The following is a 13,774-nucleotide window of genomic DNA, read 5'->3' as shown; positions in this document are numbered from 1 at the left end:
ATGGTGGGTTATGCTCCTCTAAACCCCTTGCAGAATCTGAAAGCAACTAAAGAGGCTTAGTTAACATCAGTCTGCATGAAGATGGATGCCTGGAAACTTCCCATGGGTTAAAGTCTCTGGCTTTACTGTGAGTCCAAGGCAAGAGCTACACGTTTAGGATTTACACAAGAGTTTGCCTTCCAGGGACTTGGAGTGATTCATTCCCTACCTCCCCCTTCCTTCTAGAAATCATCTTTATTCCTTCTCAAATTTCTCTTCCTTTTCTTCCTTCATGATGGTACTATAGGCTCTGGGTGCCCTGTGTTTATGCACTGTTGGTAAGCATAGCTGTCTCCTGTTTTCTGTCCAAGTCACCAAGATGTACGTGCAGTCTCTCCTGAGTCAGTACGTCTTTTCCACTCCCACGCAGATGCCACTGCCTCAGAGTGTCAGACTGGCTTGTTCTTCCATTTTGCATAGAGGTTCCTCTAAGCAGGCACCATCTCAGACTGCAGTATTATAGTTCTGTTTCACCTAATCCCAAAGTGATTGATTCAACCAGGGCTTCTTTGTATGGACTAATCCCAGGGATAAAGCTGAGCCTCAGTGGGTGGTAGAACCCTCCTGAACACACAGTGATTAATCAATGCTTGCTTCTTTTCCCTCCTAACTGGCTCACTTTCTAAAGCTTGACTTCCCACCCCCAGCCAATCACCCACTTTTGAAGCCCAGAAGGCAGCTGATTTTATTATTTTATTTCTTCCTCTGTAGGCCTTCATCAGAGTACGAGACCTCCGATATTTAGAGCTCATCAACAGCATTGAGGTAAAGATGAAGTGTTCTTTATTCTCAAGAAAGCACAGACTCGCTGTCAGTGGTTTACAAGCAGCTCTTCAAGAAGGAAAGAGCCTTGAGGACATGTGAACAGAGCCTACCGGTGTCTGAGTATTAGGGCCACACCCTTGCCTTTGGGGTACAGAATGCCATGTGGTGAGGGGAGACAGCACATGGGGGCAAGGAGTGCAGTCTGTTACTTGGAAGGTAGGGGAGGTAGATGGATTCCTGATCTCTCTGAGCTTTGGTTTCTTTCTGTAAAATGGGATGAGACCTACCTTGCAGGGTTGCTGGGAGGATTAAATAGATTTTCAGTAGCTATTTTTCATCCTTGCAGTGGTTGTTAGCTGGTTACTATCCTCTAGGGCAGGGGTGGGGAAAATCCAGCCATATAAGGCCTGCGAAATCATTTGGTCTGTCCCTGCCAAGGCATTAGGGGTGAGTTAATTAAATGTTTGACCAAATATTGCAGGCTAATTTTTTTTTTTTTTTTTTTAATTAAATCTTTATTGTTCAGATTATTACATTTGTTCCTCTTTTTTCCCCCCATAACTCCCCTCCTTCCAGCTCCCACCCCACCCTCCACCCTCACTCCCCACCCACTGTGTTCATCCATAGGTGCATGATTTTTGTCCAGTCACTTCCCGCATCTCCCACACCCCTTTTTCCCCCAAGAATAGTCAGTCCATTCCCTTTCTATGTCCCTGATTCTATTATAATCACCAGTTCATTCTGTACATCAGGTTATTTATTCACTTGATTCTTAGATTCATTTGTTGATAGATGCATGTTTGTTGTTCATAATTTGTATCTTTACCTTTTTCTTCTTCTTCCTCTTCTTAAAGGATACCTTTCAGCATTTCATATAATACTGGTTTGGCGGTGATGAACTCCTTTAGCTTTTCCTTATCTGTGAAGCTCTTTATCTGACCTTCAATTCTGAATGATAGCTTTGCTGGATAAAGTAATCTTGGTTGTAGGTTCTTGGTATTCAGCACTTTGAAAATTTCTTGCCATTCCCTTCTGGCCTGCAAAGTTTCTGTTGAGAAATCAGCTGACAGTCGTATGGGTATTCCCTTGTAGGTAATTGAGCCTCTTTCTCTTGCTGCTTTTAAGATTTTCTCTTTGTCTTTTGCTCTTGGCATTTTAATGATGATGTGTCTTGGTGTGGTCCTCTTTGGATTCCTTTTGTTTGGGGTTCTCTGCGCTTCTTGGACCTGTAAGTCCATTTCTTTCACCAGGTGGGGGAAGTTTTCTGCCATTATTTCTTGAAATAGGTTTTCAATATCTTGCTGTCTCTCATCTTCTGGCACTCCAATGACTCTGATATTAGACCGCTTAAAGCTGTCCCAGAGGCTCCTTACACTATCTTCACACTTTCGGATTCTTTTTTCATTTTGCTTTTCCAATTGGGTGTTTTTTGTCGAATCTTTGGTTTGATTATTGTACTCCTCTGGTCTGCTATTGGGTATAATATTCTTTATTTCAGTCCGTGTATGCTTACTTTCTAATTTCTTTATCGTAGCATCGAGGGTCTCATTAGTTTTCGTGAGGTTCTGCACAAATTTATGGCAAGCCCTCAAAATTGCGATTCTTAGCTCCATATCCTCCATTTCTGTCATGTTTTTTTGTCTCCGCATCTTTTATGCTTTCTTGGTGCACCCCCTTGTGGTCTCTGTGCGCAGTCTTGTTCTAGCCAAGCCTTAATTGTTGTAGTTAACACTAGGGGGATTTGACCCTCAGGCCGGCTGGCTATAGTAATCAGCTGTGCGGAAAACTCTGTCTTCTGGGGAGGCGCTAATCCAGCCTTTGCCTGAGGCGATCAGCAAATGGCTGTGCGCAGGCTTTGGGCGGGGCGGGCTCAACAGGGCGGGCGGAGGGAGCAGTTATGGCCACGCTCAGTCCCGTTCCCAGAGGCTCTGCTTCTCAGAACCCCGGCAGCCGCTGCAAACCTCGGAGAGAAAGCTGCCCTCAGGTTCCAACTGATGCCGGGTAATCCCGCTTCTCCCGTTTGAGTCTGGGTCCCTAGAGACTCGCCCGGATCTGGAGCCCAGAGTCTGAGACTCAGTCCCGACAGAAAACGACAACCGCGCCCTCAGCCACCAGCCCGCTTTCGCGCGCACCTCGGTACCTTTGTATTTTCCACACTGCGCCGCCTCTGAGCCTCGATTTGCTGTTCTCTTTCCTTCTAGTTGTAGAGTCTCTCTTCAGCCAGCCTTCCTGTGGTTCTGGGTGATGTCCGTTCAGTCTTTTAGTTGTATTTTTGAAATGGTTGTTTGCGGCAGCGGTCTCCGGTGTTTACCTACGCCGCCATCTTGGTCGACTCCAGGCTAATTTTTTTTAAAAAATATATTTTATTGGTTTTTACAGAGAGGAAGGGAGAGGGACAGAGAGCCAGAAACATTGACGAGAGAGAAAGATCCATCAGCTGCCTCCTGCACGCCCCCCACTGGGGATTTGCCCGCAACCAAGGTACATGCCCTTGACCGGAATTGAACCCAGGACCCTTCAGTCCGCAGGCCGACTCTCTATCCACTGAGCCAAACCGGTTCGGCTGCAGGCTAATTTTTAAGCTGATAATTTTGTATGGCCTGAGAATGATGTTATAAATATCCAAATGGCCCTTGGCAGAAAAAAGGTTCCCCACCCCTGCTCTAGGGCTTCAATAACATGCCAGTGTAGGAGGCGTTTCCCAAATGCATATGATCTACATCCCATTCATAGCAATGGGTCCTGGAAGGGAGGTCTGAACGGGGCACCCAAAGGCTCTGGAGCCCTCCCCCCAGCTCACCTTTCCTAGCTGAGAAAACCAGCCTCACCAACCAAGCCCAGAGAGGGCTATGGTAGACTGAAGAGGCTGGTGCTACGAGCACCATTTGCTGGGTGTCTGTGAAAAGGCATACATATTTTTTCTCTGAACAGATTTATTGTGAGGCTATGGGAATGTGAGATAAATTTGAATTTCCATATGGAAGCAGTGAGGAAACCAGCAAATGTCTTGTCCCTTTGATTCAGTTTAGCATAATAAACACCTGTTGTGGGCCAAGCCTGTGCTGAGCCCGGTGGACAGAGCTGAGTGGAAGAGACCTGCTAACCCTGACAATTGTTGCCATTTGCTGAATGCCTGCTCTGCCCCCACATGATCATGATTGATGTGTATGCTATTTTAAATCCTCACAACTTAGACATTGTTTTTACTAGTATACCTATTGGATAAATAAGGACACAAAGGCTAAGAAAGGCTAGGTCATGTCCCCAAGGGGCCACAGACAAAAGTTCAGTTAGAAATCAAAGCCAGTTCTATTTCCCAAACTGTCTTTACTCTAGACCAGTGGTTCTCAACCTTCCTAATGCCGCGACCCTTTAATACAGTTCCTCATGTTGTGGTGACCCCCAATTTCATTGTTACAAATTAAACATAATTAAAGCATAGTGATTAATCACAAAAACAATATGTAATTATATATGTGTTTTCCGATGGTCTTAGGTGACCCCTGTGAAGGGGTCGTTCGACCCCCAGAGGGGTCGCGACCCACAGGTTGAGAACCACTGCTCTAGACAATGCAACTGTCTAAAAAGTTGCTTCTGGCCCTGGCCAGTGTTGCTCAGTTGGTTGGAGTATTGTCCCATACACCAAAGAGTTGTGGGTTCGATTCCTGGCCAGGACACATACCCAGGTTGCTGGTTTGATCCCTGGTGAGGGTGGGGCGGGGAGGGGGGGGTGCGGTGCATATGGGAGGCAACCAATTGATTGCCTCTCCCCTCCTCCTCCTCCTTCTCCTCCTCTCTCCCTCCCTCCTTTCCTCCCTCCCTCCCTCCTTCCCTTCTTCCCTTCTTCCCTCCCTCCCTCCCTTCTTTCTTTCTTCCTTCCCTCCCTCCCTTCCTCCTCCCCCCCGCCCCTTGTCTCTCTAGAATCAATAGGCATGTCTTCAGGTGAGGATTAAAAAAAAAGAAGTTGTTTCTGGTGCACCCCGCCTCCCATGCACCCCCACTTTCTTCCCCAGCACTATCATAAGGAGCATTTATACTTCCTGTTGCTTACTTACCTGCATGGTGAGAATTTGTTCAGAGCCATCTACCATAATGCCTAGTATTGCTTAGGATAAGGGTGGCATTTGTGATTCATCTGGTCTGGATCTAGGAGTCTTAATCTATGCAAAGGTAACTAACTTCTGTGGGGACCACCTCTTGTCATTTCCCAGGTCTTACTACACCTCATCTAGTGTACTCTGAGCTGGGCAGTCGATAAAGTAAATTTGTAAGAATTGTCTCATGAGAAAGAGTCAAGTGTCACTGAGTGAGGATCCATTTTAGCTGCTCTGAGGTCTTAGTTGCTTGCATTTGGTATTATTCCAGAGAACCCAGGTTCCTTACTAGGCTCCCTTTGGATAGGTGAGATGTAACTGTACTGATAATAGGAGGAAAAGAACCTGCCCATGTGACTTTACACATAGTGAACATTCGTAAACCATATTTCTTGATCATGGTGATACTCTCTGATCTAGGATGGATATGGCCTAAATTCCATGCCTACTGAATGAAGATTTTAATTCATTTCCTACGATTAGGGGTTAGTTTATTTGGCTGATTATCCTAAATTGTTTAGTTTCTTTCTTTTTAAAAAAATTATTTCTGTCAGTGGGGAAGGATGTTGCCTCCAGCTGTTAAAACTTTCACCAGCTTGTCTGGGAGTTTGACTTAATGTCTCTTCTACTGTGATACACTTGCTAGAAAACAAGCAAAAGGAAACTGCGGAGGATGAGCGATTGGGTGCGATTGAGTGTTTACAAATACTCGAGCTGTAGACTAATGAATGTTCCCTAACACAGGAGAAGGAGTGCGCAGTTATTTCTCTTCATCCTCAGCACTACTCTGTGTGTGTGTGTGTGTGTGTGTGTAAACACATAGCAGTGTGTTGGAGAACATCACTTGTTTCTGTGGTACAAAGAGCATCTAGAGTCAGATAGACCGAGTTCAAATGTCAGCTCTGTATGCCCTCGGCCTGCCGCTCTTCTGAATCTCAGCTTCCCTCAGTGTGACACTTGGGTGGCACCGCCCACCCTTGGGTCCATATGGGAAGTACCTAATGGGTGCTCAGCATGTGGTATTGCTCACCTTCACTTTAGAGACAGGGACATAGTGAGACTCATTATATTTTTATTTTGTTGGTTTTCTTCTGGGGAAGAAACCCTAAACTTTCTCCTTGTCTACCATCATCATGTGTCACAATTCAGCCATATCAAGCCTGGGGACTTGAGAGATCTTAGGAGCTTGGAGGCCTCCAAAGAATGGGGGGCAGTACACACCATCCTAAGTAGTTATTTCCTTAGAAGAATGTACAAGAAAGCAGCCCTGAGGAATTTCCATTAAACCAGCGGTTCTCAACCTGTTGGTCGTGCTTGCGTGCTTGCGTGTGTGTGTGTGTGTGTGTGTGTGTGTAAGGATGTTGCCTCTAGCTGTTAAAACTTTGGTCATAGGTTCGCCATCACTGACATAGGACAACCTTTTCTAGCTGCCTACCAGCTAGCCTACCCCTTTTTCCCCAGAAGGGTCCTAGAAAGACTATAATTCAGTCTGCCAGCACACATGGGGGTCCATCTTTGGTAACTCTTAGATCAGCGGTTCTCAACCTGTGGGTCGCGACCCCTTTGGGGGTCGAACGACCCTTTCACAGGGGTCACCTAAGACCATCGGAAAACACATGTATAATTACATATTGTTTTTGTGATTAATCACTATGCTTTAATTATGTTCAATTTGTAACGATGAAATTGGGGTCACCACAACATGAGGAACTGTATTAAAGGGTCGCGGCATTAGAAAGGTTGAGAACCACTGCATTAAACAAATAAAAGTTTGCATCTCTTTTGACCTTCACTCATTAGGGGGGGTGTGGTGGGGAGATCTGCTTTTGTTAAGTATTCCCACCAGAAACCTAGGTAAGAGACACAACAGCCCAGGAGCCAAGTGTAGATTCCAGTAGGAAGGCCCAGGGGCTTAACTTGAAATAGCAACATCTAACCTTTGTAAAGGCTGCTTCCTGCCATGGCTGCAGAGGCCATTTCCTGTGCTTCTAATTTTTCCAGGAGAGGAAGAAGCAGGGAGAGACCAACAATGACCTGTTTCTGGCAGATGTGTTTGCCTACCAGGGGAAGTTCCACGAGGCCGCCAAACTGTACAAGAGGAGTGGGCACGAGAACCTCGCACTCGACATGTACACTGACCTCCGCATGTTTGAGTATGCCAAGGTAATTCCCCACATTCTGGCCCAAGCTGCCAGGTGGAACCCACCAGTGTTCTGACACTGTGGTATCCAGTTGTTTGGCCCCAAGAGGCGGTGCAGACAGAAAACAGCAATGGCCTCAGAAAGAGTGTGGGCAAACGGGTGAGCAAAGGAACCATCTGTGGCCACTGGTTGAGGCTGACCTAAAACTGACCCTCCAGGGTGACATCAAAGGGACAGAATATGGCAGTTCAGACCTCTGACAATGACAGAGCTAGATGAATCGCAGTGCCCCTTCATTCAGGGTCAGGGCTGTCTCCCACAACTTCTTCCAAAACTTTATTAGAAGCCACCAAGAATCAGTGTCCTCAGGAATGAATGGTTCTACATACAGGAGAGTGTGATTTAACCTAGCCAAGGTTCCCTAAACACCTGCTGTCTGTCTGGTACTGGCATTTGCGCTGGGCTTGGAGACACTGACAAAACCCCTGCCCTCTGGTGCTAGCATGGTGTGCCTTCATCTGGGCTGGTACAGCATGGCTCCCACATCATCTGCATGGTTGATGGTAGAGATTTCCCCTTGCGTTTGGAGGGGCCCAATAGATGTGGATACACGAGGGAGATCTTCCTGGAGCAGGCTCCTGATGGCTTGTGTGAGCATGAGTGCCACTGAGGAGCCCGGACCTTCAGGACACTTGCAGTGTAGCCTAATGCAAGGTGAAAAGAGCCTTGGGCACATAGAGCAATCAGGCTCTTCCTTCCATGGAGGTGCCTTTGTTAACCTGCCTTTCTCGGTAGTGTCAGGAGCTTCAGAATGTTAGTGAGACATCAGCCACAACCAACTAGTGGCTGTTAATGGCAATTTTCTAGCTCACAAGTTCAAGGTGAAAAATCATCCCCATTTTTTTTCTGCTCTTTTCCTTAATGCTGCACTCTTCTATTTTCCACCATGTATGAGTTTCTGGAGCCAAAGGTTATGTCTGGGTCACTGTGATCTGGCCCAGGAGTTTCTGGTCATCAGTAGCTGGACAAGCACCTGGTCCCCAGCCTGTCTTTTCACCTTTGTGGTGGTTCCTTCACTCTATCCCTCATATCCAAATGCTTCAGGTTCCCCCACTTTGCCATTTTCAACTTCTTTAACCCCCCATATTGCCATTACACACACAGAGACACACAATTTAACACTGCATCCATACTGAGAACACCTAAATCAGTGTGTCTCTTTCTGGGGATACCCATATCTAAACCAAGGCCAAAACCTTAAACAAAAGGATTGAATCCTAGAGGGGGAATTTAAGCATTAGGAGAGCTGGCTCTCAGTGTTCTTCAGAACTTCTGGAACCTTCCAGCAAGCAGCTGTGGTGCAGCAGACAGTGCTTTCTCACCTTGGTGTCCAGGCTTTTCACTTTGCTAAGCCTCCATTTTCTTCTTGGAGGTGACAGTTGCATCTCAGCTTAGTTCTGAGAATTGCACAAAATAATGTCTGAGAAAACCCTTTACCAAGGCCAAGCTGTAGAAAGGTTAGGAAAATGAGATGGGCCAAGCCTGACCACAGAGTGGCTGTTCTTCAGACCTCTCCCTGGTCAGCCCCACTCCAGCTCCTATACTGAGGCTCCTCCTCACACTTTGGGTGGGCTTCGTGCATCCACAGTCTCCCACCCAGAAATGCAGCCTATTTACACACTCCATCTGGTCTGCCTCTCTATGAAGGTAAATACTCTGGGGGTTGTTTTTGGTTGTAGTTTTTGGTCACAATTCCAAGTAGGTTGGTTCTGTTTCAATCCCTTCCCTCCCCCACCCCCCAGTAGTTTGAATTTGAGAAAGTGTGTATATACACATTATGTCTGGGGTGGGGAGGGATACAGTACTTATTAACATGGCATGTTTTTGTTTATTTGAAAATTGCTTCCCAAGATTCAATCTGGTTTTCGGAAAATTTTTAAATTACATTCCCATGTACAAATAAATTATATGCTTTCCGGATAAGTGACATGTTTATATGGTGATAAAGGGAATTATAATGCTCTTAACTCTTATGTAGTGTGTCCTTATCAAAATCACCAAGCATGAGAACACTGTTTAGTCTCATTCATCACTCAGCACAGCCTCTTTCTGTCCACTCCAGGGCAGAGTCTTTGCCATGGCCCCAGATAATGTGTAGATTAGCTTCATGGAACCAAAGAATCTTTGAAAAACCAGTTTGTTGATCCTTCAAGGAATCAGTTAGAGTCAGCTTCAATTAGGTCAGATCTCTTGGGACTGGGCTGTTGGGCTAGAGGAGGTCCCTTTAAGCCTATGAACTGTGTCCCTGGCTGGTCTCCTTATTGATGATCCAAATTTATGGCTTGCTTTTGGCCTCTGAACCTTCTTACTACAGTCACCCTGAGTGCACCGAGTACTCACTTTGAAGGCTATTTCTGTTCTCTTTACCTGTTTTCCCCAGCTGCTAACCTCATTTAACCAACCAGGTTAGCAGAGTTTCCAGCTTTGCATTGGCATGAAGAGTACACATTGCAGTATTTGCCAAGAGTAAAGACTATGTCTGTAGTGGCCCACTAGGCATCTTCAGATAGTAGCTGCTTTCCAAACCCCTTCTCCTCTGTGAACTCTAGAAGGACCAAAGGCCAGTGAGGTTAGCCTATCTTTTATCGGATCCCCAGCATCAGGATAAATGATGCTCTTTCCTCCATTTAAAACAGTTGGTTGTCTTAGGCCAATCTAATATATTATTTTAGGGGCTACACAATTACCCTGAAAGCAAATGGAGAAAAAAGTAGAGCTAATTGTTCAAGTAGGATTTTAGCATACATTGACTGTACTTTCCTGACAAGTGAGTGCTGATTGTGGGGAAAGGAGTGCTTTTTTTAGACTTTGTGAGGTTGACAGTGCACTCTCTACAGGGTACATTATTCCTAAGACAAACCGCTTCTTACTAGTTATGCAGATCTGGGTGCTCAGAGCTCTCAATTTCCTTTTTTGAAAAGCCCCACCTTTTAAAATGTCAGCATCAAACCTCAACTATGGCAAACTCCTACGTATGTATTTTAGGTAACTGTATTCTGAAAAGAGGTGATTTTCTGAGGCTGTTTCTCACGCATCCTAGGGCCAACCTAGGGAAGCTGGGCATGGCCCTTTAGAGGCCCCCTGTTGTGGCAGAAGGAACACAGGCTCTGAGACTTGACCCTGTGAGCCTGCAAATCCACAGGCCTCTCTTCCTTCATGGATTCTCTCCAGGCCTCTTCCCCTGCCTCCGATCCCCCTAGCCCCCAGCAGACCTGATCTCCAGACAATTGATACTGTCCAGTTGAGAAGTAATTAACCAGTAACATTTGTACTCCTTATCTGCTCTAGGCAAACACCTGGGGGCAAAGCCAATGGGAGATGCCCTAAGTTCAAGCAACAGAACATGAATAGAATCAGAAAACATGTGAATAGTACTTCCTGTGTGGTGGTGATGGGGAGGAGGGCACAAAGGGGCTCTTCTAGACTCTGTAAATCATTTTGTCTGTTTAAGTTTAGGGGACTACATGCTCAGCCTCACCTTCAGGCATGTGGCATTCTCCCTATTATCTAAATAAAGATTGTAAGTTAGAATATTTGAAATTGTGCAACCAGGTTGTAGAGTCACTGTATTGAAGTAGTCACATATATATCAAACACACACAGAGAGAGAGAGAGAGAGAGAGAGAGAGAGAGAGAGAGAAACCTGATTATAAATTTGCCACACTTCAGAGTTTGTGTATAGTACTGCAAAGAGTCCGGAAAGGGTTGTTTAGCTAAAGAACAAATATGCGTTAGTGGGCAGGACAGGAAACGTTGAAGGCCATAGTCCTTGACACTGTCCCAGTACCCCCCAGGAGCACCTGTGGGGCAGCCTGTGAGCACTCCTCCCTGACACCTGGGACTGCCCCCAGCTATGTAGGGATGGGCTCACACTTGCATCCTGATTGCCTGCTTCAGCCAAACAAGTCCTTCCTTGCTCCAGCTTTCAGCAGCCTGATGTAATGCTGGCAGCAGGAAATTCTAATTCAGAGTGTTTTTGTTTGTTGTGCTTCCTCAGGATTTCCTTGGATCTGGAGACCCCAAAGAAACAAAGATGCTAATCACCAAACAGGCTGACTGGGCTAGAAATATCAATGAGCCCAAAGCCGCTGTGGAGATGTACATCTCAGCCGGAGAGCATGTCAAGGCCATAGAGATCAGCGGTGACCATGGCTGGATTGACATGTAGGTTTTCAGTCCCTGCCCCAAGAAGCATTTGGCATCATGTTGTGTCTTGTCAGCTCTTGGTTTTGACTGACAAGGGAAAAAATAGTGTTTCTCTAAACTAATGTGATAGTGATTAGGTTTTTGAGACACAGAGATTGGATGAGGCATTTGCTGTTTTTGAGGAGCTTAGCAAATTCCTGGGGGAAAGAATAGAAGGGAGTGAGGAGAAGGAGACACCCAAGCATTGGAGTTGCCCTTCCCTGAGCCCTCCCTGTGATCCAGGCACTGTGATACCTTGCAGGCATTTGGTTCTCACTGACACCCTAAGCGTGGGTGTTTCCATGCCCATCTTCCAAATGAGGAAACCAAGGCTCAAGGACCAAATGATCACACAGGCCAAATAGCTGGGAAATTGTGGAGCTGAGCTTCATTCAAACTGATTTGGCTGACTTCAGTGCCCATCCTATCTAATAAAGAGGGAATATGCTAATTGATGCTCACATTATCGCAAAGTGTCGGCACCCACAGCCAATAAGGAGGGAATATGCTAATTGACTGTCCCACCTTCAAAGATGGCGGCGCCCAGTCCCCTCAGCCCCGCAGGGGCAACAGGTGCTCGTGGCAAGGCCGGGCCCTGCCTCCGGAGACCCCCAGTCCCCTCAGCTCCCCAGCCGCCCAGGGCCGCCCAAGGCTCAGGTAACCAGGGCCGGCCAAGGCTTGCTCTGCCGGCAGTGGCAACAGCAGAGGTGTGTTGGGGTGTCGCCTTTCCCTGATCGCTGGGTCACCTGAGGGCTCCTGGACCGTGAGAGGGGGCAGGCCGGGCTGAGGGACGCCCCCCCTCCAGTGCATGAATTTTCATCCACCAGGCCTGTAGTAATACCTATAATGGTAGGAAATGAAAACTTGCTAGCATGTCAGGGAAGGAGACATGAATTCTCATAGGAGGAACCATGGATGTCTTCTCCTAGGAGTAGTCTTCTCATGAAGGATCTTGACAAATTTCAAGAGGCAGAGATAGTAGGAAGGGGCAGGATGTGCAGGCTAGAAGCATAGCACAATGGGTTGGCTGTGGTCAGAATAAAAGGTGTAGGAGGGGGAGAGTGAAGAACAGCTGGCTGTGGGCAGAGGATCTGTGCTGGCCACTCTGGGAGGGCCTTGGGTGCCAGACTGAGGCATTTAGATTTGTCAGGAAGTAGTGAGGGCCCCTGATCAGAACTGTGCTATCAGGAGCCCACTCAGGCAGTGGGTATAGAGTGGAGGGAAAACTTGAGGAAGAGAGACCAGATCACTGTGGTAGGCCAGGGAGAAATATGCTGGCTGATGGAATGAATGAGAGGCATGGAGTAGGCAGAACTGACAGGACCCAACTGAATGGAGGGTGTTAGGGGGTGGGGCCAGGCAAGGGAATTGTAGGCTGATTCTGAGATCTGGGACTGGTAGTCAGTAATGCCACTTGCCAAGGTAGAGAACAGAAGAGAAACAGGCTTGGGTGGGGCTGCTGGAGAGGGGATGGATTCAGTCTTGGGACTCTTAGAGCATCAGACCTCCAGGGGAAGGTCAGAGAAAGTGGGCTTCATGCTCATACACGTGCATGTGTGTGCATACATGTGTATACTCATGTGTACATATATGTACACACACTGCCATGGCTGTTAAGGGAAAACAGGTGAGGAGCAGTTTCTGAGGTCAGCTCAGTCTGAACTTTAAAAACTGTTGGTTGTTCTGGAAGCCACACTGTACTTCATAGGGAGCGGTGGCCCAGATAGGACCTGGGGAGGGAGAGGGGCTGGTAAATAATGAAATCATCCCTATGAACCCCACTCTGTGGTTGATGTGTGCCCAAGAATAAAGTTTCTTGAAGAAAGAGGCACAGATTCCCCCTCACCCCCAAAATTATTCTTTTCACAAAAGGGATGGTACAGGAGAGAGCCTGGCAGATTTAAGTCCCTCTCCCTCTAGTTTTTCATGTCACTTTCTTTTGCAACTGATATGTACCAGGGTTACCTCGAGGAGACTTAGATTAGTTCAGGAAAGAGACATTGAGCATGTTCTGCCCTTTTCCGGGTCTGGCTGTAAAAGGTGTCTCTCCTCCAGGGACATTTGGTTTGACGGGTGGGGTGGGGAGCTCTAAGGGGCTGCCTGTGCCACCTTTCCCTAAAATGTGTTGTTTCTCTCCTGAGAAGTGTTATTTTTAGATTCCATTATTATTCTAAGTACAGATTGACAGGCCTCCCTGAGCTTGCCTGTCTCTGAGACAAGGATCTGTTACAGCTGCTTCCCCTTCCTTTCTCACAAAGAGCAAGCTGGGTAGGACCCATTTCCCCTGGGAAAGCTAGTTTTACCCTACATGACTAGAGGGAGCAAGCACATTTCATTCAGCCCCTATGTCTCCTCAAGCAGTGGGAGAGCCAGTCACTACTGGGAAGAAGTGTTGAGCAGTGGTGCCTGTGGCCCCTCACTCATGGTTGGCACCTTGGCCCGGAAGAGAGGCACAGTCAAGATTTCCTGCAGATCTCTTTTCCGGAGCTC

General features: G+C 46.9%; 1 protein-coding gene across 4 annotated transcripts in view; it reads left to right on the top strand.

Annotated features, from left to right (window-relative positions):
* IFT122 (intraflagellar transport 122) overlaps positions 1–13,774 on the top strand; it is a 73,777-nt gene that overhangs the window by 44,814 nt on the left and 15,189 nt on the right. For 2 of the 4 annotated variants that reach the window (XM_070433592.1, XM_070433590.1), the window contains 3 exons: positions 751–804; positions 6,900–7,061; positions 11,097–11,263. In XM_070433592.1, the coding sequence (XP_070289693.1) occupies positions 751–804; positions 6,900–7,061; positions 11,097–11,263 (383 nt within the window). The remainder of the gene's footprint in view (positions 1–750; positions 805–6,899; positions 7,062–11,096; positions 11,264–13,774) is intronic. The other 2 variants (XM_070433593.1, XM_070433591.1) reach the window with 1 other exon arrangement.

This window comes from Myotis yumanensis, unplaced genomic scaffold, assembly GCF_028538775.1.
Source record: "Myotis yumanensis isolate MYYU_CA2020_CCGP unplaced genomic scaffold, mMyoYum1.0.hap1 SCAF_14, whole genome shotgun sequence".
NCBI lineage: Eukaryota > Metazoa > Chordata > Mammalia > Chiroptera > Vespertilionidae > Myotis > Myotis yumanensis.
Note: the sequence above shows the minus strand (reverse complement) of the source record. Positions and strands in the feature narration are given on the sequence as shown.